Source organism: Hyperolius riggenbachi, chromosome 3, assembly GCF_040937935.1.
Source record: "Hyperolius riggenbachi isolate aHypRig1 chromosome 3, aHypRig1.pri, whole genome shotgun sequence".
NCBI classification, from domain to species: domain Eukaryota; kingdom Metazoa; phylum Chordata; class Amphibia; order Anura; family Hyperoliidae; genus Hyperolius; species Hyperolius riggenbachi.
This window is the reverse complement of record NC_090648.1, coordinates 515,653,204-515,680,757: the sequence shown is the minus strand read 5'-3', so window position 1 is coordinate 515,680,757 and position 27,554 is coordinate 515,653,204. Positions and strand designations below refer to the sequence as shown.

At 46.7% G+C, this 27,554-nt stretch overlaps 1 protein-coding gene across 1 annotated transcript; it reads left to right on the top strand.

The window, feature by feature from the left end:
• The first annotated feature begins 484 nt into the window (after positions 1-484).
• On the top strand, positions 485-26,651 carry LOC137562443 (nicotinamide N-methyltransferase-like). Its single transcript, XM_068273789.1, has 3 exons — positions 485-635; positions 2,387-2,594; positions 26,222-26,651. The coding sequence occupies exons 1-3, from the start codon at positions 485-487 to the stop codon at positions 26,649-26,651; spliced, it is 789 nt and encodes a 262-aa protein (XP_068129890.1).
• The last annotated feature ends 903 nt before the right edge of the window (positions 26,652-27,554 follow it).

The window sequence follows — 27,554 nt, the reverse complement described above, 5'->3', positions numbered from 1 at the left end:
GCTCTGTATCATGGTACATTGCATGTGAGTATAGATTGCCACATCTGCTTATCTGCATAGGGACACTGTCCTTGCGCTGTCATGCCCAGGTCTGGGGCGCCCATCAAAATGTTGCTGTAGTTGTCCATGACTTCTAGTTATGTCACTGACCTTTGCGTATATGCACTCTGGACCACATAGTTTTCCATGGACACCTTATCTAAGTTATGTGTTTGTCTATATGGTAAAGATTACCGCTCTTCATGCTCAGATATTTTTATGCCTTGTTCGTGTCATACATCTGTAAGCTGGTTAACAATTCATTAATTTCTGCTTTCAAGTCCAACCAGTGAAATATCTTGTGGAAACTATACTTAGTTACCTCTCTGTGGTCAGATTTCTGACTTTTCGGTAATGCTCGGCTTTTGGAGCTCTTGAAGGATTTTCTAGAACAATTTGTTGTACGTGCACAACTTCCCCAGAAGGTGTCGATCTAGGGAGCACCATGTCTGACTTCTCTGGCCCAGGGGACTACCAGAAGCTTTTCGACCCCCAGGTCTACCTGAAAACGTATTATTCTACGAGCGGTGGTGATACTTCGGAAAATGAATACCTGCAGTTTGTGCTCACAAACTTGGCTGAGATTTTCAATTCAGGTAAAATTTGTTGATGCTATACACTTACAAAATAGGACAGTGCTCCTTTTACAATTTAATCATGCTGACACCCTATATATTGGCCTCAATTTTTGTAGCTATGCGAGGTATATATTTTTTTGTAGATAAATTACCTCATCATGAGGTATTTTCATCTTTTTTAGCAATACTGAAAGATTTTTCTCCATTTCCGAACATGAGGTGAATGCATAAAGTGAGGTAAAACATGAGGTATTTCAGCGGTAAGCATGCAGTAAATAAATAATAGTAGTCTTTAATTGTCTTCAATTGTCTTCAATGAGTTAGGATAGTCTTTGGAAGATGTTTTTTTTTTTTTTTTGTTTGGTTGTTGTTTTTTTTTGAAGGGGAAAGGTGTATTTGATTATATAGCAACCTAAGAAAAAAAAATCAGTAAATATTTGGAGTTTTATTTCTAATATTCTTTTCTATTACACAGCCTGAATAGGAACGGCACTAAAACAGCAATAGGAACTCCACTACAAACTGCCAAATGCACACAAATTGACTTTACCTCCAGGTACAGGCAGGTCTTAAACTGATCGGTAAATTATGTGCTAACATGACCGTAAATTACCTCACATGAGGTAATTTGTTTGATAACCCTACCAGAATTGAGGCCAATATGTTTTTAAGACAAAAACATTTAAGTGCTAAGGAAGAAAAATCAGATAAGTTCAACATATCAGACCATCTTGGTTTATTGCATAGAGTCACAGGCCCTCATTTCATTCACTTTTCTCTAAGATTTTTCTTAGGAGATATTTTTTCGGCAGTCTGTATGTTTTCACCTACTTTTTGGCACTTTTTCAATTGCAGTCAAAATTACTCTGCGTATTCTCTTGCTTGCTGGTTTTATTAATACGGTGTGAAACTGTCACCTACGAGAAAGCTTAGGAGAAAATGTGAATAAAACGAGCCACAGGCCCATATGCAATTAACTTTTTCTCTTTAGTTTTCTCCAAGAAGATATTTGTTTTCCTCTTCTATTTAAAATAACTTTTGAGCTCTTTCCAATTGAAAAAGTACCAAAAAGTTGTTAAAAAGTGCTATCAACATTATTTTGAGTGTTTTCTTGCTACTTGGTGGTTTAAAATGCAATTTTATTGACAATTATGAAAATGTAATCTAGGAGAAAAAGTTTATTGCGTATGGGCCAAAGTCTCATTTCTCGATCTAGACAGAAGCGTCTGATTGCACGCAATCTTACATAGATGTAGCTGACCACAGTTTAAGCATCATGAAGTGTGTGCTGTTATGATAAAGTCGGACTGGAATACGTGTATCTAAAGAAGGTCCGTTTTAATGTTTCATCACCATATACACATAATTGATTGTAAAAACGATGATCGTTTCAGGGCCACACAGGGTCTCCTTTGTGAAGGCACAAGTGTTATTGACAAAAGGGACCCTGTGTGGTTTCGAAACAATGAAAATTCCAGTTAATGTGGTGTGGTGACCTTCTTTGAATACTTGTATGGACTTTAGCTACTTGGTTCTGTGCCCACCACCTCTGTTGCACATCAGTGTGTGATCTTTGGGATTACTACGACTGCATGCAAGAGGGAGGTTGGTTCAAGCCAGGGAGCCCACAGCAGGCCATGGACTCTCAGGGGTAGAGGGAATAGGACACAGCCATACTGTTTCATGATGTCTCATGCAAAGAGCAAACTTTTGTATATTAGATTTTGCATTATCATATCACTGTCACTTCAAATGTTTAATTTGTGCAGGAAAAGTGAAAGGTGAGACTCTAATCGATATTAGCTCTGGCCCGACCATCTATCAACTCCTGTCGGCTTGTGAAGCTTTTGAGAACATCATCGCTTCTGACTTCACTGACCAGAACCGTGAGGTGTTTAAAGCATGGCTGACCAATCAACCGGAAGCTTTTAACTGGAGTCCGGTGGTGAAATATGTGTGCCAACTGGAAGGGAACAAGTAGGTGGTCCTGCTAGATAGTGTCACATTTTAGGCTCCTCATCCCTTACTTCAGATGTCCTCTGAAGAACTTTTTGTAAATTGTAGCTGGGCTTGGATGATCCTCTTTGTAAAGAAAAAACATACATATATCCAGGCACATCGCCTCTAGTTAGGACATGAAATAAATTATTAGGGAAAGGGAGGTGCTGAAGGGGGTGTGGCTAGAAAACAGCAAAAATCTATTAACCCTTCGCACACTCACATGCAAATGTTCAAACAATTGCATTCACAGATTCACTCATCCAGGCACAACTGTTATCCCTACAGCTAAATTAAAAGCCAGGGTTTTAGTTCACAGAAGAATGCATTCTTATGCTTAATCACCTATACTGCGCAGAAGTACCCAGGTAAACATAGGTGTCCTAACTCTGGCCCTGTAACATGCATAGTACAGACATGCAAACACATTCATTGCATCAAACCTATCAATGGATTAGGAGCACACATCCTAACTTCCTCTCCTGGGAAAGACAGTGCATCTTACCAATCGCACAAGGGAGCTAATGTTATGTGTCCATGTGCACCATGCGCATACACCAGCATAAGCTGTCTGCATGCTGACAAACATACAGGGGAAGGGGGGAGTGCACCGAATTGGACCCTAGCCACAGGGGTCAATGATAAGAATAAACATACATATATCCAGGCACATCGCCTCTAGTTAGGACATGAAATAAATTATTAGGGAAAGGGAGGTGCTGAAGGGGGTGTGGCTAGAAAACAGCAAAAATCTATTAACCCTTCGCACACTCACATGCAAATGTTCAAACAATTGCATTCACAGATTCACTCATCCAGGCACAACTGTTATCCCTACAGCTAAATTAAAAGCCAGGGTTTTAGTTCACAGAAGAATGCATTCTTATGCTTAATCACCTATACTGCGCAGAAGTACCCAGGTAAACATAGGTGTCCTAACTCTGGCCCTGTAACATGCATAGTACAGACATGCAAACACATTCATTGCATCAAACCTATCAATGGATTAGGAGCACACATCCTAACTTCCTCTCCTGGGAAAGACAGTGCATCTTACCAATCGCACAAGGGAGCTAATGTTATGTGTCCATGTGCACCATGCGCATACACCAGCATAAGCTGTCTGCATGCTGACAAACATACAGGGGAAGGGGGGAGTGCACCGAATTGGACCCTAGCCACAGGGGTCAATGATAAGAATAAACATACATATATCCAGGCACATCGCCTCTAGTTAGGACATGAAATAAATTATTAGGGAAAGGGAGGTGCTGAAGGGGGTGTGGCTAGAAAACAGCAAAAATCTATTAACCCTTCGCACACTCACATGCAAATGTTCAAACAATTGCATTCACAGATTCACTCATCCAGGCACAACTGTTATCCCTACAGCTAAATTAAAAGCCAGGGTTTTAGTTCACAGAAGAATGCATTCTTATGCTTAATCACCTATACTGCGCAGAAGTACCCAGGTAAACATAGGTGTCCTAACTCTGGCCCTGTAACATGCATAGTACAGACATGCAAACACATTCATTGCATCAAACCTATCAATGGATTAGGAGCACACATCCTAACTTCCTCTCCTGGGAAAGACAGTGCATCTTACCAATCGCACAAGGGAGCTAATGTTATGTGTCCATGTGCACCATGCGCATACACCAGCATAAGCTGTCTGCATGCTGACAAACATACAGGGGAAGGGGGGAGTGCACCGAATTGGACCCTAGCCACAGGGGTCAATGATAAGAATAAACATACATCTATCCAGGCACATCGCCTCTAGTTAGGACATGAAATAAATTATTAGGGAAAGGGAGGTGCTGAAGGGGGTGTGGCTAGAAAACAGCAAAAATCTATTAACCCTTCGCACACTCACATGCAAATGTTCAAACAATTGCATTCACAGATTCACTCATCCAGGCACAACTGTTATCCCTACAGCTAAATTAAAAGCCAGGGTTTTAGTTCACAGAAGAATGCATTCTTATGCTTAATCACCTATACTGCGCAGAAGTACCCAGGTAAACATAGGTGTCCTAACTCTGGCCCTGTAACATGCATAGTACAGACATGCAAACACATTCATTGCATCAAACCTATCAATGGATTAGGAGCACACATCCTAACTTCCTCTCCTGGGAAAGACAGTGCATCTTACCAATCGCACAAGGGAGCTAATGTTATGTGTCCATGTGCACCATGCGCATACACCAGCATAAGCTGTCTGCATGCTGACAAACATACAGGGGAAGGGGGGAGTGCACCGAATTGGACCCTAGCCACAGGGGTCAATGATAAGAATAAACATACATATATCCAGGCACATCGCCTCTAGTTAGGACATGAAATAAATTATTAGGGAAAGGGAGGTGCTGAAGGGGGTGTGGCTAGAAAACAGCAAAAATCTATTAACCCTTCGCACACTCACATGCAAATGTTCAAACAATTGCATTCACAGATTCACTCATCCAGGCACAACTGTTATCCCTACAGCTAAATTAAAAGCCAGGGTTTTAGTTCACAGAAGAATGCATTCTTATGCTTAATCACCTATACTGCGCAGAAGTACCCAGGTAAACATAGGTGTCCTAACTCTGGCCCTGTAACATGCATAGTACAAACATGCAAACACATTCATTGCATCAAACCTATCAATGGATTAGGAGCACACATCCTAACTTCCTCTCCTGGGAAAGACAGTGCATCTTACCAATCGCACAAGGGAGCTAATGTTATGTGTCCATGTGCACCATGCGCATACACCAGCATAAGCTGTCTGCATGCTGACAAACATACAGGGGAAGGGGGGAGTGCACCGAATTGGACCCTAGCCACAGGGGTCAATGATAAGAATAAACATACATATATCCAGGCACATCGCCTCTAGTTAGGACATGAAATAAATTATTAGGGAAAGGGAGGTGCTGAAGGGGGTGTGGCTAGAAAACAGCAAAAATCTATTAACCATTCGCACACTCACATGCAAATGTTCAAACAATTGCATTCACAGATTCACTCATCCAGGCACAACTGTTATCCCTACAGCTAAATTAAAAGCCAGGGTTTTAGTTCACAGAAGAATGCATTCTTATGCTTAATCACCTATACTGCGCAGAAGTACCCAGGTAAACATAGGTGTCCTAACTCTGGCCCTGTAACATGCATAGTACAGACATGCAAACACATTCATTGCATCAAACCTATCAATGGATTAGGAGCACACATCCTAACTTCCTCTCCTGGGAAAGACAGTGCATCTTACCAATCGCACAAGGGAGCTAATGTTATGTGTCCATGTGCACCATGCGCATACACCAGCATAAGCTGTCTGCATGCTGACAAACATACAGGGGAAGGGGGGAGTGCACCGAATTGGACCCTAGCCACAGGGGTCAATGATAAGAATAAACATACATATATCCAGGCACATCGCCTCTAGTTAGGACATGAAATAAATTATTAGGGAAAGGGAGGTGCTGAAGGGGGTGTGGCTAGAAAACAGCAAAAATCTATTAACCCTTCGCACACTCACATGCAAATGTTCAAACAATTGCATTCACAGATTCACTCATCCAGGCACAACTGTTATCCCTACAGCTAAATTAAAAGCCAGGGTTTTAGTTCACAGAAGAATGCATTCTTATGCTTAATCACCTATACTGCGCAGAAGTACCCAGGTAAACATAGGTGTCCTAACTCTGGCCCTGTAACATGCATAGTACAGACATGCAAACACATTCATTGCATCAAACCTATCAATGGATTAGGAGCACACATCCTAACTTCCTCTCCTGGGAAAGACAGTGCATCTTACCAATCGCACAAGGGAGCTAATGTTATGTGTCCATGTGCACCATGCGCATACACCAGCATAAGCTGTCTGCATGCTGACAAACATACAGGGGAAGGGGGGAGTGCACCGAATTGGACCCTAGCCACAGGGGTCAATGATAAGAAAAGAAAGACTTCTGTTTTGTAACCCTTCCCCACAGTCGAGATTTATGGAGAATAAGGCAGATTGTCGTAGTACACAAGCAGTACTTGCCAGAAATTCCTGCAGCTCCTTCAGTGTCGCTATCGGTCTCTAGGCAGCCTTTCTGACCAGTTTTTGTCTTGTTAAGAGGACAAAGATATGGACACCAAGAGCCAAATATAGTGTAGTATGTACTGGTAATATGGGATGAAGTTGGTAGAGTAAATTTAAATATACTCACAAAGCAGGGTTATCTCAAAGGCAACCACTGTAACATCAGGTGGGGAGATTAGACCTGACCCCACTCAGGTATAAGAAGTTGCTCTCCGTAGATCAGGAAAAGGGTGGACTTAGACCATTATAACAGGGATACAGAGATGCCAGAAGAATAAAAATGTTGTTTAAAATTTCTGGAGGCAGTGGTGGACTTACCTCCTCCAAACAGACACAAGATATGCCAACAACGTTTAGTAGAAAAAATGTATTTACATACTCCAGGGGAAAATGCAACGCGTTTCTCAGGTATGACCCCGCTTCATCAGGCAATAGGTAGGAGTAGGTACAGTGCAGGTCTGTCTTAGTGAACAGAGGTGCTTGGCCCAGCTACAAACCTGCACTGTACCTACTCCTACCTATTTCCTGATGAAGCGGGGTCATACCTGTGAAACGCATTGCATTTCCCCCTGGAGTATGTAAATACAAGATATGCCAACAAAGTTTAGCAGAACAAATGTGTCTGTTTGGAGGAGGTAAGCCCACCACTGCCTCCATAAATTTTAAACTTTTTAGACATTTTTAGTCTTCTAGCGTCTCTGTATCTGTTACATAGTTTTTGTATTGTGTTTTCATCAATTTGAGGAGACGTCCAGTTCTTGGCACTGTCCCTGCTGTCCCATATTCTCCTTCGCTGTGTTGTGTTGTGTGGTATATCAAATGCTGTGGACATTTTTTGTGCCCTTAACCTGACTGACACCTTTCAACAATGAGATCCCTTTGATGCTCTGTTAGCTCTCTGCAAACCTTGGCTTTATGTCAGGAAAATCCAACTATGATCTCTATTTGGGGTAATTTGGAATCTCCTTATTTGTTGGCAATTGTGTAACCAAGAAAATGGAAGACTGTAATTAAATCAAAAGGTGCTTTAACAAAGTGTTAGTCGAAGGGTGTACACATGAACAATAAGCTAGTTTTTTTTAATATAATTTCCCCTAATAAATGTATTAAAACCTTCTCACCTGGTTGACCTGATTGTAAACTGCATCAGTGCTGAGCAGGTAGGCAGAGATCCGCCCACACCTCTAGCTCACCAATTAGGAAGCGCAGGATAATTGGCTTTCCTATGATTGGTCTAGAGCCACTGCAGTTACCATGAAGAAATGTGATTGTATTTGATTTTGCTCTTGGAAGTTAAAGGGAACCTAAACTGAGAAGGATGTGGATTTTTCCTTTTAGAATAATACCAGTTGCCTGACTCTCCTGCTGATCCTGTGTCTCTAATACTTTTAGCCACAGCCCCTCAACAAGCATGCAGATCAGGTGCTCTGACTCAAGTCTGACTAGATTAGCTGCATGCTTGTTTCTGGTGTGTGATTCAGCCACTACTGCAGCCAAAGAGATCAGCAGGACAGCCAGGCAACTGGTATTGTTTAAAAGGAAATATTCATATCCCTCCCTCTCAGTTTAGGTGCACTTTAATGTCAACAAAGAGAATACAATCTACAATCTTTCTTACAGAAAAACAATCCACCACAATAATGGCCATAATCTCATCCATGGTTTTTCTTCTTAAATATGACAGACAAACCATACAGAGACAGATCCAAACATTTTTACAGAGACCCCGCCCCCCCCCCCCCCTCCCTTCCCCCTCAAGCTAATGTCAGTGTCCTTGCATTACTCAATGTTCCCTCATTCCACCATATGTGGACTCTCTTGCTTGGTTGGTTTAAAGAGGAACCTTAACCCAGGACTGGACCTTTCAGTCAGTAGCAAATAATCCCTCAAAAAGATCTGGGGAATCTGTGTGGCTGATATTGTGGTGAAACCCCTCCCACAGTGTGATGTCATGACCATGGTGCTGACAGTTTCCGGTTTGGTAGCCTTGTTGCATTGTGGGAAATAACAGCAGTTTCAAACTGCCAAGCAAACAGCGTCTCCCACGTACACAGTATGTGTATATAACGGAAAATTGTATACTTACCTGACGGTAATTTTCCTTTCCTTTCGATGTCCATGTCAGCACACTACGGGGTTTATCCCGCCCTCTAACACCTCCAGGACGTGTCTATATAAATCTTGAGCTCTCCCTTAGCTGGTGCTTTTTTTGATAGTCCCAACATACCGACTGACATGCTGGGTGGGAACTCCGTATGCTGACATGGACATCGAAAGGAAAGGAAAATTACCGTCAGGTAAGTATACAATTTTCCGTTTTCCTTCCAATATCCATGTCAGCACACTACGGGGATGTACATATACTCAAACAGTAAAAAGGGAGGGATACAGCATATGATTATTACTGAATTTTAATGTATATCTTTATAAGTCATCACAATCTATACTATGTCACAGTTGACTTCACTGTAGACAATACTTCCTTCCCAAACTGCAGAGTGGACAACGCTCCTGGGTCCACCTTGTAGTGCGTGATAAACGTATTAACCGAGGCCCAATTAGCCGCTCTACATATCATCTCAGGGGAAACTTTATTGAAAGCCGCCCAAGATGCTGAAATCGATCTGGTTGAATGTGCCGAAACCTCACTTGGTGGCTCCTTGCCCATAATGGTGTATGCCATCTTTATAGTTCTCACCAACCATGATCCTATTGTTTTGGTCGTGGCCGACTCTATTTCTTATCCCAGAGGGATACAGAAAGGGAGTCTCCTGGATTTGCGAATGTCACTAGTTCTCTCTATGTATATCTTGAGCAACTGTGGTAAATTCCATGAATTAGGAGTCTCTGCTGATGGGTCATGAAACGTCGGAAGGCTCCACTCCTGATTGAAATGGTAGCTCGTTGCGACCTTAGGGATAAATTGATCTATCGGTCTGAGGAATACTCTATCTGGAAAGAATTGTATATACGGAGGGTCGCATCCCAGAGCCTGTAACTCAGATATTCTTCTGGCCGATGTTATCGCAGTGAGGAAAACTACCTTTAGAGTTAGATTAGTTAACGTACAGCTTGCAGTAGGTTCAAACGGCCCCCTTGAGATTGCTTTAAGGACTAAAGGTAAGTCCCACTGGGGATACCAGTTTCTTGTTGGTGGTCGGATCTTGGTCACTGCCTGAATGAACTGCATTACTAATGGTTCAATCGCCCACCTCTTGTGTGTTATTGCTGATATTGCAGATATCTGCGTCTTAATTGTACTAAGACTCAATCCTATCTTGAAGCCTCTTTGCAGGAAACCGAGTATGGTTGTAACAGTAACCTGCTCCAACGAGGTCCCCCCTTGTTTCAAAAATTCCACAAACTTGCTCCATGTTCTATGGTAGGTAAGATTGGTAGTTGCTTTCCGTGCTTTGAGGAGGGTATCTATCACTTCCTCTGAGCATCCTAGTGCGACTAGCTTCTCCCTCTCAGCTTTCATGCCGTCAGATTTAACAGTTCTGGGTGTGGATGCGAGATTCCGTTCTGCGACAGAAGATCCTCTGGGCAAGGCAATTGTATTGGTGGTTGTACTAACAGTTTCTGCAGTAGAGGAAACCAGGGCCTGCGAGGCCAGTAAGGTATAACAGCAATGATCGTTGTTTGTTCCTGTTCTATCTTCTTCAGAGTTTGGTGAATCATCGGTATCGGAGGGAATATATATGCAAGTTCGAAATTCCATGGGATCGATAGCGCATCCCACTCCACCGCCTGCGGGTACTTGTACCTCGAAAAAAACTGGGCGCATTTCGTATTTCTTGGCGTCGCCATTAGGTCTACCTGGGGCGTTCCCCACTTCTTGCATATCATCAGAAAAATTTCCTTCTTCAGACTCCATTCCAATGTCTGCTCAGTGAATCCGCCACAGTGTTCTGTATTCCTGGGACGTGCACTGCGTGGAGGGATGTTAAGTTGTCTTGTGCCCATGTCATGATCGGCTCCAGTTCTTTTAAGAGAGTATGACTCTTGGTGCCCCCTTGGTTCTGAATGTAGGCGACTACTTGCCCTGTTCTCATGAGTACCCTCCTGCCTCTGATCTTCGCTGCAAAGTATTGCAGAGCTTTCCCTACAGCTCTCATCTCTAGCACATTTGCTGGGACGTCTGTTGCAGGTAGGCTCCACTTGCCCTGTGCAAAGTCCTTGCTCAAATGTGCCCCCCAGCCCCAGTGGCTGGCGTCTGTCATTATCACGACCGGCTTCTCTACCGCTATGTGATGATGATTGAAGAGATTTCTGACGTCTTTCCACCAGCGTAATTCCTCTCTCACATGGTTCAGAATCCTGATCTCCTGATCGTAATCTCTCCCGTTCCATTGGTCGAGAAAAGAGCTTTGAATCATTCTGATGTTCCACTTTGCCCATCTGACCATTAGAATTGTGGCAGTACATACTCCTAGTAGCGCCAAGCATTCCCTTGCTGAGATCTTCCTTTTTTCCTCTATTGCAGTGATTTTTCGAATAATAGAGTCTGCTTTCTCTGGAGGTAAGCTGACCGCATTCTCTTTCGTATCTAACATCGCTCCCAAGAATAAAATTCTCTGCACCGGCTGAGGCTTGCTTTTCTGCCAGTTGATGATCCAGCCGAATCTCTGTAGAGTGTCCAGGAGGACCTTCCTGTGCTGGATTAGGGCGATCTCCGAAGAGGCTATTAGTAATATATCGTCCAGATAATGATGAACGTGCAACCCCTGACATCTCAGGGACGCAATAATCGTGATCAGCACCTTCGTGAACGTCCTTGGGGCTGTGCAGATCCCAAAGGGTAACACCTTGAACTGGTAGTGAACATGCCCTACAGAGAAGCGGAGATATTTCTGGAACGAGTGTCTTATCGGTATATGTAGATAGGCATCGGCCAAGTCTACTGCCAACATCCAGTCCTGTAATTAAATTGTTGGAATTATCGTCTGGAGTGATTCCATCTTGAATTTTTCTTGAGCTATGTGTTCGTTCAAAAAACGTAAGTCCAGCACTGGTCTGATTTGACCTGTCTTTTTGGCCACGAAAAACAGGGGGGAATAGAGTCCCTGAAACCTCTCCAGCTCCGGTACCTCCATTATTGCTCCTTTTTCCCATAGTTCCTGTACGTAACTGTGAAGGATCTCTAACTTTTGAGGGGATCTTGGGATGGCCGTGGCCTTGAAGTATGGTAAGTGAGGTTCTGTCTTGAAGTTCCAGCAATGTCCCCAGCGTAATGTGTTTATGACCCAAGGGTCTTTTATCTCTTGTGCCCACAGTTGTACAAACTTCTGGAGGGAGCCGTCCCCCTACCGGCTCTAGGTGGGCAGGGAAAACCTCAGAAGGTTTTTGCTGGGTGTGAAGTGGACGTTGAAGCTTTCTGCTTATTAAACCTTGACAGACTGGATTGCGTGCTTCGCCAGTTTTTACGAAAGGACTGATTTGGTCTTGCACCTTTATAGTCTCCTGATCTTTGAAAAGATCTTCTATCATTTTGCCTGGTCCTCTTCTGCCGTCTATCCTGGGGCAGTAATCCAGACTTGCCTCTGGTCACTCTTGCTATAGCTGTATCCATCTTGGCTCCGAACAAGTTCGTTCCATCTTACAGAATTTTACACCATGATGTTTTTGAATTGGTGTCTGCTGACCACGGTCTTAGCCACATTGCTCGCTTAGCAGTGATAGTATGTAGAATGGCCTTTGCCGCACATCTAATAATGTCTATGGACGCTTCACTTACAAAGTCTGAAGTTAGCTTGAACTCCTCTAATGCTTTTACTAGTGTCTCACGATCAACGTTTGCCTTAATCGCACCCTCCAAATTGTCCGTCCAGACTCTCAATGCACGGGATACAGAGGTCAAAGCGATGGCGGGTTTGCACAATGCGCCCATGGTAGAATACGCTTTTCTCAAATCCACGTCGACTTTCCTCTCTAACGGTTCCCGAAAGGATACCGCATCCTCCAGAGGTAGCGTCACGTGCTTGGCTAGGCGCATTACTGAGGCGTCCACTGTTGGATGGGCACTAAGCTGTTGTACTATGTTGCCGTCAACTGGGTATAACTTTGAGAACCGGTTGGACATGGATACCTTTCTCTCTGGTTTAGACCATTCATCCTGCACCAACTCAGTTATTTCCTCCATCAGCGGAAACATCACTGGCTTCCTCTTGAGGTGCGGGAAAAAACGTTTTTTTGCCGGGGGTTCTTCTTCTTCCTCCCATTCTAGGGCCTGCCTAATGGACCTGACAAATGGTGCGACCAGCGAAAACTCGAAACCTACTGGCAGATTGTCCTCTTCATTCGCTTGGTCGGGATCTTCAGATGTATCACCATCCCTATTCGGTCTTGCTGGTCTACTTGTATTAGAGCGCTCCGCTAGTGACTGCTGCACAATCTCTTTTACTATAGTAGTTAGATGATCCATAGGTTCCTCCTCTACAGGTATCGAGTAGAAACATTCTGTACAGACTAGCTTTCCTGGCATGCATCTTTTCCCACAAGCCCAGCATTTTTTACTTCCGCCCTGAGGTTGAGCGTGCTTCTGAGCGCCCCTGTTTGATCGAGATTTACTCGACTTTGAGGCAGCATCATCATTTGATGTTGAAGGCTTTTCTTCCGGTTGGGAGAGACTGCAGAGGGAGAAACAGAAGAGAGAGGAAAAAAAAACATATATAAGGAAAAAGTCCTGTGTCTTCTAGCCTTGAAAAACAAAAAATTCAACAAAAATTCAACAAAAATCTTCTTCATGTCCTACCTATCTTTGTCTGGCTGGTCTGTTTTATGGGCAGGAGAGGCCATACTGCTGTCTTCCATAGGTGACAAGTAGAACCTATGTGAATATATATAAGTAGTTTTGTCTTATATTACTTAAGTACCGTGCAATATAGAAAATGCGTAGCACCAGAAGAAAAACAATTGTACCTTGATCTAAGGTAATTCGTAGAGCTTTGCCGCTAACTGCAGTCTATGCAGGGTCACACAGCTCACTGAAGTCCTCTAGGAACAGCCACCTAGAAACAACACACATCATATGTAGCCATCCGAAATAAACAAATTTGTACTGTGCAGCCTATCCCTCTGAAATAGCCATTACGCTGGCCCAAATCTATAGGGATGACCTACTTGTTGCTACACTTAGCCGTTGTCGTTCTGGACGCGCGGGGACAGAGAGCGCACCCTCCTGTTGTTCTCTCCAGCGAAAACACCGCTCCAGCGTCCCGCACGCCGAGTATTGAAGGCTTCTGCGCCGGCCGCGCTAGGACTTCCTGAAGTGACGTCACTTCCTCCCGGAAGTGACCAAGCGTCCCAGGCTGGTACGCATACGGTGTATGATGCTGCCCAATCCGATGTACGCCGGTTTACAGCGTATGCGGCCTCACATAGAGAAGAAGAGTACCCCCAGAAAGACCAGCAGAAAGAGTGGGACCACCACTTATACCTATTTAAGGTAAAACAGCGGGGCTTCACGCTCAAGGCTCAGCATGGTGGCTGCCAAGAAACCAGCCGGTAGGACACAAAATATAATTTTCAAAAAACGAACAAAAATGGTAAAAAAAAAAAAAAAGACAGTCCTGGAGGAGGACAGGAAAAAAAAGCACCAGCTAAGGGAGAGCTCAAGATTTATATAGACACGTCCTGGAGGTGTTAGAGGGCGGGATTAACCCCGTAGTGTGCTGACATGGATATTGGAAGGAAATTAGATTGTGTAAAATACGAGGGTACTTACTCTTAAATGCAACTGTATTTATTTAAAAGCTCTCAAGAGCCATTCTCCTGCATCACGTGACCACATCACACAGTAACCTGAGGGAGCGAGTATTATCCTGCGTTAGAGCCATTCTCCTGCATCACTTGACCACATCACACAGTAACCTGAGGGAGCGAGTATTATCCTGCGTTAGAGCCATTCTCCTGCATCACGTGACCACATCACACAGTAACCTGAGGGAGCGAGTATTATCCTGCGTTAGAGCCATTCTCCTGCATCACTTGACCACATCACACAGTAACCTGAGGGAGCGAGTATTATCCTGCGTTAGAGCCATTCTCCTGCATCACGTGACCACATCACACAGTAACCTGAGGGAGCGAGTATTATCCTGCGTTAGAGCCGTTCTCCTGCATCACGTGACCACATCACACAGTAACCTGAGGGAGCGAGTATTATCCTGCGTTAGAGCCATTCTCCTGCATCACGTGACCACATCACACAGTAACCTGAGGGAGCGAGTATTATCCTGCGTTAGAGCCATTCTCCTGCATCACATGACCACATCACACAGTAACCTGAGGGAGCGAGTATTATCCTGCGTTAGAGCCATTCTCCTGCATCACATGACCACATCACACAGTAACCTGAGGGAGCGAGTATTATCCTGCGTTAGAGCCATTCTCCTGCATCACGTGATTACATCACACAGTAACCTGAGGGAGCGAGTATTATCCTGCGTCAGAGCCATTCTCCTGCATCACGTGACCACATCACACAGTAACCTGAGGGAGCGAGTATTATCCTGCGTTAGAGCCATTCTCCTGCATCACGTGACCACATCACACAGTAACCTGAGGGAGCGAGTATTATCCTGCGTTAGAGCCATTCTCCTGCATCACATGACCACATCACACAGTAACCTGAGGGAGCGAGTATTATCCTGCGTTAGAGCCATTCTCCTGCATCACATGACCACATCACACAGTAACCTGAGGGAGCGAGTATTATCCTGCGTTAGAGCCATTCTCCTGCATCACGTGATTACATCACACAGTAACCTGAGGGAGCGAGTGTTATCCTGCGTTAGAGCCATTCTCCTGCATCACGTGACCACATCACACAGTAACCTGAGGGAGCGAGTATTATCCTGCGTTAGAGCCATTCTCCTGCATCACGTGACCACATCACACAGTAACCTGAGGGAGCGAGTATTATCCTGCGTTAGAGCCATTCTCCTGCATCACATGACCACATCACACAGTAACCTGAGGGAGCGAGTATTATCCTGCGTTAGAGCCATTCTCCTGCATCACGTGACCACATCACACAGTAACCTGAGGGAGCGAGTATTATCCTGCGTTAGAGCCATTCTCCTGCATCACGTGACCACATCACACAGTAACCTGAGGGAGCGAGTATTATCCTGCGTTAGAGCCATTCTCTTGCATCACATGACCACATCACACAGTAACCTGAGGGAGCGAGTATTATCCTGCGTTAGAGCCATTCTCCTGCAGCACGTGACCACATCACACAGTAACCTGAGGGAGCGAGTATTATCCTGCGTTAGAGCCATTCTCCTGCATCACGTGATTACATCACACAGTAACCTGAGGGAGCGAGTATTATCCTGCGTTAGAGCCATTCTCCTGCATCACGTGACCACATCACACAGTAACCTGAGGGAGCGAGTATTATCCTGCGTTAGAGCCATTCTCCTGCATCACGTGACCACATCACACAGTAACCTGAGGGAGCGAGTATTATCCTGCGTTAGAGCCATTCTCCTGCATCACGTGACCACATCACACAGTAACCTGAGGGAGCGAGTATTATCCTGCGTTAGAGCCATTCTCCTGCATCACGTGACCACATCACACAGTAACCTGAGGGAGCGAGTATTATCCTGCGTTAGAGCCATTCTCCTGCATCACGTGACCACATCACACAGTAACCTGAGGGAGCGAGTATTATCCTGCGTTAGAGCCATTCTCCTGCATCACATGACCACATCACACAGTAACCTGAGGGAGCGAGTATTATCCTGCGTTAGAGCCATTCTCCTGCATCACATGACCACATCACACAGTAACCTGAGGGAGCGAGTATTATCCTGCGTTAGAGCCATTCTCCTGCATCACGTGACCACATCACACAGTAACCTGAGGGAGCGAGTATTATCCTGCGTTAGAGCCATTCTCCTGCATCACGTGACCACATCACACAGTAACCTGAGGGAGCGAGTATTATCCTGCGTTAGAGCCATTCTCCTGCATCACATGACCACATCACACAGTAACCTGAGGGAGCGAGTATTATCCTGCGTTAGAGCCATTCTCCTGCATCACGTGACCACATCACACAGTAACCTGAGGGAGCGAGTATTATCCTGCGTTGGAGCCATTCTCCTGCATCACGTGACCACATCACACAGTAACCTGAGGGAGCGAGTATTATCCTGCGTTAGAGCCATTCTCCTGCATCACGTGACCACATCACACAGTAACCTGAGGGAGCGAGTATTATCCTGCGTTAGAGCCATCCTCCTGCATCACGTGAGCACATCACACAGTAACCTGAGGGAGCGAGTATTATCCTGCGTTAGAGCCATTCTCCTGCATCACGTGACCACATCACACAGTAACCTGAGGGAGCGAGTATTATCCTGCGTTAGAGCCATCCTCCTGCATCACGTGACCACATCACACAGTAACCTGAGGGAGCGAGTATTATCCTGCGTTAGAGCCATTCTCCTGCATCACGTGACCACATCACACAGTAACCTGAGGGAGCGAGTATTATCCTGCGTTAGAGCCATTCTCCTGCATCACGTGACCACATCACACAGTAACCTGAGGGAGCGAGTATCATCCTGCGTTAGAGCCATTCTCCTGCATCACGTGACCACATCACACAGTAACCTGAGGGAGCGAGTATTATCCTGCGTTGGAGCCATTCTCCTGCATCACGTGACCACATCACACAGTAACCTGAGGGAGCGAGTGTTATCCTGCGTTAGAGCCATTCTCCTGCATCACGTGACCACATCACACAGTAACCTGAGGGAGCGAGTATTATCCTGCGTTAGAGCCATTCTCCTGCATCACGTGACCACATCACACAGTAACCTGAGGGAGCGAGTATTATCCTGCGTTAGAGCCATTCTCCTGCATCACATGACCACATCACACAGTAACCTGAGGGAGCGAGTATTATCCTGCGTTAGAGCCATTCTCCTGCATCACGTGACCACATCACACAGTAACCTGAGGGAGCGAGTATTATCCTGCGTTAGAGCCATTCTCCTGCATCACGTGACCACATCACACAGTAACCTGAGGGAGCGAGTATTATCCTGCGTTAGAGCCATTCTCCTGCATCACATGACCACATCACACAGTAACCTGAGGGAGCGAGTATTATCCTGCGTTAGAGCCATTCTCCTGCATCACATGACCACATCACACAGTAACCTGAGGGAGCGAGTATTATCCTGCGTTAGAGCCATTCTCCTGCATCACGTGATTACATCACACAGTAACCTGAGGGAGCGAGTGTTATCCTGCGTTAGAGCCATTCTCCTGCATCACGTGACCACATCACACAGTAACCTGAGGGAGCGAGTATTATCCTGCGTTAGAGCCATTCTCCTGCATCACGTGACCACATCACACAGTAACCTGAGGGAGCGAGTATTATCCTGCGTTAGAGCCATTCTCCTGCATCACGTGACCACATCACACAGTAACCTGAGGGAGCGAGTATTATCCTGCGTTAGAGCCATTCTCCTGCATCACATGACCACATCACACAGTAACCTGAGGGAGCGAGTATTATCCTGCGTTAGAGCCATTCTCCTGCATCACGTGACCACATCACACAGTAACCTGAGGGAGCGAGTATTATCCTGCGTTAGAGCCATTCTCCTGCATCACGTGATTACATCACACAGTAACCTGAGGGAGCGAGTATTATCCTGCGTTAGAGCCATTCTCCTGCATCACGTGACCACATCACACAGTAACCTGAGGGAGCGAGTATTATCCTGCGTTAGAGCCATTCTCCTGCATCACGTGACCACATCACACAGTAACCTGAGGGAGCGAGTATTATCCTGCGTTAGAGCCATTCTCCTGCATCACGTGACCACATCACACAGTAACCTGAGGGAGCGAGTATTATCCTGCGTTAGAGCCATTCTCCTGCATCACGTGACCACATCACACAGTAACCTGAGGGAGCGAGTATTATCCTGCGTTAGAGCCATTCTCCTGCATCACGTGACCACATCACACAGTAACCTGAGGGAGCGAGTATTATCCTGCGTTAGAGCCATTCTCCTGCATCACGTGACCACATCACACAGTAACCTGAGGGAGCGAGTATTATCCTGCGTTAGAGCCATTCTCCTGCATCACGTGGACCACATCACACAGTAGCCTGAGGGAGCGAGTATTATCCTGCGTTAGAGCCATTCTCCTGCATCACGTGACCACATCACACAGTAACCTGAGGGAGCGAGTATTATCCTGCGTTAGAGCCATTCTCCTGCATCACGTGACCACATCACACAGTAACCTGAGGGAGCGAGTATTATCCTGCGTTAGAGCCATTCTCCTGCATCACGTGACCACATCACACAGTAACCTGAGGGAGCGAGTATTATCCTGCGTTAGAGCCATTCTCCTGCATCACGTGACCACATCACACAGTAACCTGAGGGAGCGAGTATTATCCTGCGTTAGAGCCATTCTCCTGCATCACGTGACCACATCACACAGTAACCTGAGGGAGCGAGTATTATCCTGCGTTAGAGCCATTCTCCTGCATCACGTGACCACATCACACAGTAACCTGAGGGAGCGAGTATTATCCTGCGTTAGAGCCATTCTCCTGCATCACGTGACCACATCACACAGTAACCTGAGGGAGCGAGTATTATCCTGCGTTAGAGCCATTCTCCTGCATCACGTGGACCACATCACACAGTAGCCTGAGGGAGCGAGTATTATCCTGCGTTAGAGCCATTCTCCTGCATCACGTGACCACATCACACAGTAACCTGAGGGAGCGAGTATTATCCTGCGTTAGAGCCATTCTCCTGCATCACGTGACCACATCACACAGTAACCTGAGGGAGCAAGTATTATCCTGCGTTAGAGCCATTCTCCTGCATCACGTGACCACATCACACAGTAACCTGAGGGAGCGAGTATTATCCTGCGTTAGAGCCATTCTCCTGCATCACGTGACCACATCACACAGTAACCTGAGGGAGCGAGTATTATCCTGCGTCAGAGCCATTCTCCTGCATCACGTGACCACATCACACAGTAACCTGAGGGAGCGAGTATTATCCTGCGTCAGAGCGAGGGAGCGAGTATTATCCTGCGTCAGAGCCATTCTCCTGCATCACTTGACCACATCACACAGTAACCTGAGGGAGCGAGTATTATCCTGCGTTAGAGCCATTCTCCTGCATCACGTGACCACATCACACAGTAACCTGAGGGAGCGAGTATTATCCTGCGTTAGAGCCGTTCTCCTGCATCACGTGACCACATCACACAGTAACCTGAGGGAGCGAGTATTATCCTGCGTTAGAGCCGTTCTCCTGCATCACGTGACCACATCACACAGTAACCTGAGGGAGCGAGTATTATCCTGCGTTAGAGCCGTTCTCCTGCATCACGTGACCACATCACACAGTAACCTGAGGGAGCGAGTATTATCCTGCGTTAGAGCCGTTCTCCTGCATCACGTGACCACATCACACAGTAACCTGAGGGAGCGAGTATTATCCTGCGTTAGAGCCGTTCTCCTGCATCACGTGACCACATCACACAGTAACCTGAGGGAGCGAGTATTATCCTGCGTTAGAGCCATTCTCCTGCATCACGTGACCACATCACACAGTAACCTGAGGGAGCGAGTATTATCCTGCGTTAGAGCCATTCTCCTGCATCACGTGACGACATCACACAGTAACCTGAGGGAGCGAGTATTATCCTGCGTTAGAGCCGTTCTCCTGCATCACGTGACCACATCACACAGTAACCTGAGGGAGCGAGTATTATCCTGCGTTAGAGCCGTTCTCCTGCATCACGTGACCACATCACACAGTAACCTGAGGGAGCGAGTATTATCCTGCGTTAGAGCCGTTCTCCTGCATCACGTGACCACATCACACAGTAACCTGAGGGAGCGAGTATTATCCTGCGTTAGAGCCATTCTCCTGCATCACGTGACCACATCACACAGTAACCTGAGGGAGCGAGTATTATCCTGCGTTAGAGCCATTCTCCTGCATCACGTGACCACATCACACAGTAACCTGAGGGAGCGAGTATTATCCTGCGTTAGAGCCATTCTCCTGCATCACGTGACCACATCACACAGTAACCTGAGGGAGCGAGTATTATCCTGCGTTAGAGCCATTCTCCTGCATCACGTGACCACATCACACAGTAACCTGAGGGAGCGAGTATTATCCTGCGTTAGAGCCATTCTCCTGCATCACGTGACCACATCACACAGTAACCTGAGGGAGCGAGTATTATCCTGCGTTAGAGCCATTCTCCTGCATCACGTGACCACATCACACAGTAACCTGAGGGAGCGAGTATTATCCTGCGTTAGAGCCATTCTCCTGCATCACATGACCACATCACACAGTAACCTGAGGGAGCGAGTATTATCCTGCGTTAGAGCCATTCTCCTGCATCACGTGACCACATCACACAGTAACCTGAGGGAGCGAGTATTATCCTGCGTTAGAGCCATCCTCCTGCATCACGTGACCACATCACACAGTAACCTGAGGGAGCGAGTATTATCCTGCGTTAGAGCCATTCTCCTGCATCACGTGACCACATCACACAGTAAACGGAGGGAGCGAGTATTATCCTGCGTTAGAGCCATCCTCCTGCATCACGTGACCACATCACACAGTAACCTGAGGGAGCGAGTATTATCCTGCGTTAGAGCCATTCTCCTGCATCACGTGACCACATCACACAGTAACCTGAGGGAGCGAGTATTATCCTGCGTTAGAGCCATTCTCCTGCATCACGTGATCACATCACACAGTAACCTGAGGGAGCGAGTATTATCCTGCGTTAGAGCCATTCTCCTGCATCACGTGACCACATCACACAGTAACCTGAGGGAGCGAGTATTATCCTGCGTTAGAGCCATCCTCCTGCATCACGTGACCACATCACACAGTAACCTGAGGGAGCGAGTATTATCCTGCGTTAGAGCCATCCTCCTGCATCACGTGACCACATCACACAGTAAACGGAGGGAGCGAGTATTATCCTGCATTAGAGCCATCCTCCTGCATCACGTGACCACATCACACAGTAACCTGAGGGAGCGAGTATTATCCTGCGTTAGAGCCATTCTCCTGCATCACGTGACCACATCACACAGTAACCTGAGGGAGCGAGTATTATCCTGCGTTAGAGCCATTCTCCTGCATCACGTGACCACATCACACAGTAACCTGAGGGAGCGAGTATTATCCTGCGTTAGAGCCATTCTCCTGCATCACGTGACCACATCACACAGTAACCTGAGGGAGCGAGTATTATCCTGCGTTAGAGCCATTCTCCTGCATCACGTGATCACATCACACAGTAAACTTAGGGAGCGAGTATTATCCTGCGTTAGAGCCATTCTCCTGCATCACGTGACCACATCACACAGTAACCTGAGGGAGCGAGTATTATCCTGCGTTAGAGCCATTCTCCTGCATCACGTGATCACATCACACAGTAAACTTAGGGAGCGAGTATTATCCTGCGTTAGAGCCATTCTCCTGCATCACGTGACCACATCACACAGTAACCTGAGGGAGCGAGTATTATCCTGCGTTAGAGCCATTCTCCTGCATCACGTGATCACATCACACAGTAACCTGAGGGAGCGAGTATTATCCTGCGTTAGAGCCATCCTCCTGCATCACGTGACCACATCACACAGTAACCTGAGGGAGCGAGTATTATCCTGCGTTAGAGCCATCCTCCTGCATCACGTGACCACATCACACAGTAACCTGAGGGAGCGAGTATTATCCTGCGTTAGAGCCATTCTCCTGCATCACGTGACCACATCACACAGTAACCTGAGGGAGCGAGTATTATCCTGCGTTAGAGCCATCCTCCTGCATCACGTGACCACATCACACAGTAACCTGAGGGAGCGAGTATTATCCTGCGTCAGAGCCATTCTCCTGCATCACGTGACCACATCACACAGTAACCTGAGGGAGCGAGTATTATCCTGCGTTAGAGCCATTCTCCTGCATCACGTGATTACATCACACAGTAACCTGAGGGAGCGAGTATTATCCTGCGTTAGAGCCATTCTCCTGCATCACATGACCACATCACACAGTAACCTGAGGGAGCGAGTATTATCCTGCGTTAGAGCCATTCTCCTGCATCACGTGACCACATCACACAGTAACCTGAGGGAGCGAGTATTATCCTGCGTTAGAGCCATTCTCCTGCATCACGTGACCACATCACAGAGTAACCTGAGGGAGCGAGTATTATCCTGCGTCAGAGCCATTCTCCTGCATCACGTGACCACATCACACAGTAACCTGAGGGAGCGAGTATTATCCTGCGTTAGAGCCATTCTCCTGCATCACGTGATTACATCACACAGTAACCTGAGGGAGCGAGTATTATCCTGCGTCAGAGCCATTCTCCTGCATCACGTGACCACATCACACAGTAACCTGAGGGAGCGAGTATTATCCTGCGTTAGAGCCATCCTCCTGCATCACGTGACCACATCACACAGTAACCTGAGGGAGCGAGTATTATCCTGCGTTAGAGCCATTCTCCTGCATCACGTGACCACATCACACAGTAACCTGAGGGAGCGAGTATTATCCTGCGTTAGAGCCATTCTCCTGCATCACGTGACCACATCACACAGTAACCTGAGGGAGCGAGTATTATCCTGCGTTAGAGCCATTCTCCTGCATCACGTGACCACATCACACAGTAACCTGAGGGAGCGAGTATTATCCTGCGTTAGAGCCATTCTCCTGCATCACGTGACCACATCACACAGTAACCTGAGGGAGCGAGTATTATCCTGCGTTAGAGCCATTCTCCTGCATCACGTGACCACATCACACAGTAACCTGAGGGAGCGAGTATTATCCTGCGTTAGAGCCATTCTCCTGCATCACGTGACCACATCACACAGTAACCTGAGGGAGCGAGTATTATCCTGCGTTAGAGCCATCCTCCTGCATCACGTGACCACATCACACAGTAACCTGAGGGAGCGAGTATTATCCTGCGTTAGAGCCATTCTCCTGCATCACGTGACCACATCACACAGTAACCTGAGGGAGCGAGTATTATCCTGCGTTAGAGCCATTCTCCTGCATCACGTGACCACATCACACAGTAACCTGAGGGAGCGAGTATTATCCTGCGTTAGAGCCATCCTCCTGCATCACGTGACCACATCACACAGTAACCTGAGGGAGCGAGTATTATCCTGCGTTAGAGCCATTCTCCTGCATCACGTGACCACATCACACAGTAACCTGAGGGAGCGAGTATTATCCTGCGTTAGAGCCATCCTCCTGCATCACGTGACCACATCACACAGTAACCTGAGGGAGCGAGTATTATCCTGCGTTAGAGCCATTCTCCTGCATCACGTGACCACATCACACAGTAACCTGAGGGAGCGAGTATTATCCTGCGTTAGAGCCATTCTCCTGCATCACGTGACCACATCACACAGTAACCTGAGGGAGCGAGTATTATCCTGCGTTAGAGCCATCCTCCTGCATCACGTGACCACATCACACAGTAACCTGAGGGAGCGAGTATTATCCTGCGTTAGAGCCATCCTCCTGCATCACGTGACCACATCACACAGTAACCTGAGGGAGCGAGTATTATCCTGCGTTAGAGCCATTCTCCTGCATCACGTGACCACATCACACAGTAACCTGAGGGAGCGAGTATTATCCTGCGTTAGAGCCATCCTCCTGCATCACGTGACCACATCACACAGTAACCTGAGGGAGCGAGTATTATCCTGCGTTAGAGCCATTCTCCTGCATCACGTGACCACATCACACAGTAACCTGAGGGAGCGAGTATTATCCTGCGTTAGAGCCATCCTCCTGCATCACGTGACCACATCACACAGTAACCTGAGGGAGCGAGTATTATCCTGCGTTAGAGCCATTCTCCTGCATCACGTGACCACATCACACAGTAACCTGAGGGAGCGAGTATTATCCTGCGTTAGAGCCATTCTCCTGCATCACGTGACCACATCACACAGTAACCTGAGGGAGCGAGTATTATCCTGCGTTAGAGCCATTCTCCTGCATCACGTGACCACATCACACAGTAAACGGAGGGAGCGAGTATTATCCTGCGTTAGAGCCATTCTCCTGCATCACGTGACCACATCACACAGTAACCTGAGGGAGCGAGTATTATCCTGCGTTAGAGCCATTCTCCTGCATCACGTGACCACATCACACAGTAAACGGAGGGAGCGAGTATTATCCTGCGTCAGGCATTGCTTTTGACGCTTCCCAATTAAAGTAATTTTTCCGTAAATAAAGTTGGTTATTTTATAAGAGGTGAAATCGCTTGCCCCTTACCCCCACACCACCTGCATTATCAAATAACTTTATGGGGGCAGTTTTACTGAATAACATTTATTTGGGGGTCTGTTGGGCACCTAATAGGACAGTCTCATTTAAAGGATACCTGAACTAAGAGGGATAAGGAGGCTGCCATATTTATTTCCTTTTAACCTCCCCGGCGTTCTATTGAGATCGCCAGGGAGGCTGCGGGAGGGTTTTTTTTTAATTAAAAAAAAACTATTTCATGCAGCCAACTGAAAGTTGGCTGCATGAAAGCCCACTAGAGGGCGCTCCGGAGGCGTTCTTCCGATCGCCTCCGGCGCCCAGAATAAACAAGGAAGGCCGCAATGAGCGGCCTTCCTTGTTTTGCTTAGATCGTCGCCATGGCGACGAGCGGAGTGACGTCATGGACGTCAGCCGACGTCCTGACGTCAGCCGCCTCCAATCCAGCCCTTAGCGCTGGCCGGAACTTTTTGTTCCGGCTGCGCAGGGCTCAGGCGGCTAGGGGGGCCCTCTTTCGCCGCTGCTCGCGGCGAATCGCCGCAGAGCGGCGGCGATCAGGCAGCACACGCGGCTGGCAAAGTGCCGGCTGCGTGTGCTGCACTTTATTTGAAGAAAATCGGCCCAGCAGGGCCTGAGCGGCAGCCTCCGGCGGTGATGGACGAGCTGAGCTCGTCCATACCGCTCAGGAGGTTAAACAATACCAGTTGCCTGACAGTCCTGATCCTGTGTCTCTAAAACTTTTAGCCATAAACCCTGAACAAGCATGTTTCAATTCTGACTGAAGTGTGACTGTATTAGCCACATGCATGTGGCAGGTGTGTGATCCAGACACTACTGCAGCCAAAGAGATCAGCAGGGCTGCTGGGAAACTGGTATTGTTTAACAGGAAATAAATATGGCAGCCTCCATAAATCTCTCACTTCAGGTGTCCTTTAAAGGAGACCAACAAATGATCCAGTAAAGATGGGTGAAAAAAAAACAAAAAAAACATTTCTAGTGATGCCCAAAAAAATCCTTGTATAGTTAATACACTTAGAGGAGACAAAGGGAGACAGTGTCTGCCAACCTCTGAGGCATCTGTAGACTCGAGAATTAAGAACGTTCAGTTCATTTGATCAGTTTGATTTCTACATTCTTTTTTTTTTTTTCCCCTCCAGAGTATCGTGGAAAGAAAAAGAAGATGGCCTGAGAAACTCCATCAAGCAGGTCCTGAAATGTGACGTAATGAAGGATAACCCTATGGACCCAGTGGTGCTACCACCAGTAGACTGTCTCCTCAGCTGCCTGTGCCTGGAGGCGGCTTGTAAGGACCTTGCCTCTTATGTCAGTGCTCTGAGGAACCTCAGCACACTGTTAAAGCCAGGAGGGCATCTAGTCATAGCTAGTGCTCTGGAAGGCCAGTACTACTTGGTGGGGGATGTGAGGTTCTCTGCCCTCTCTGTGACGGAAGCTTCTGTCAGAGAGTCATTGAGCAAGGCTGGATATGTTGTTGAGAAATTTGAAAGGTCTACAAAATCTGAGAAGTTCTGGGAAAACAAAACCGAATTCACAGATTATTTTGTGATGGTTGCTCGAAAAAACGCCTGAATCCGAAAGGAATCTACATTAGCTTCTAAATGATATTTCTAGCACATTTTGCATACAGGCTTGTCATTGGTGACTAGACAAGTTTATAAACAAAAACCTACATTACAAATCAAAACTGCATGGGGTCCCTCTCCTTAGACCTTCCAGTCCCCATACCCGGGCATAGGGCCTGGTGGTGGAATGGTGATCCGACAAGCATGTTAGTTCATGTATCCTCAGCACTGTATGCCTGTCTGCATTGAGGTTGGAAAATGTAGGCGCCATGTTGTGTAATACACGACTGCCACTGTACCATGCAAGGGTGTAATTACAAAGGATGGATGCATAACCTCCATCCTTCTCCACAACCTCCATCTCCCGGCACAACCTCCATCTCCCTTCATAACCTTTCTCTCTCTCTCTCTTCATAATCTCCCCCTTTCTGTACAATCTGACCCTACACAACCTCTATCATGCTACAACCTCTGTCTCTCCACAGCCACCTTCTCTCCACAAACTCACTCCACGATCTCACACAATCTCCTCAACCTCACTCTTCACCATGCCCTCTGTCACTCCACCTCTCCCTCCACGGCCTCTCCCTCTACCCTCATTCTCTCTCTCCACACCATTGCTCTATCATCTCACCCTCTATCACTCCGCCTCTCTTTACAACTTTCCTTTCTCTCCACAATCTCTCCCTCTATCCTCAATCTCTCTCTCCACAACCAGTCTATCTCCACAGCCTCCCTCTCTCTTCACAACCTATATCTCTCCCTTTGAGCTACCTATGAGGTTTACTCTGGTTCCCATGTTCTCTCCCTCTGTCTGCTCTCTCTATCTTCATTGTGTTTCTCCAGAATTCACACGTTTGTTTCATGGAAACTTGAGGTTATTCTTGTCATAATCTTCCTTCATCTGAAT

Bases quoted from the DNA above. Each gene is read 5' to 3' on its own strand.
- LOC137562443 (XM_068273789.1), top strand. From the start codon at position 485: ATGTCTGACTTCTCTGGCCCAGGGGACTACCAGAAGCTTTTCGACCCC. The intron at 636-2,386 runs GTAAAATTTGTT...TAATTTGTGCAG, and splicing joins GGCTGAGATTTTCAATTCAG to GAAAAGTGAAAGGTGAGACT. The intron at 2,595-26,221 runs GTAGGTGGTCCT...TTTCCCCTCCAG, and splicing joins TGCCAACTGGAAGGGAACAA to AGTATCGTGGAAAGAAAAAG.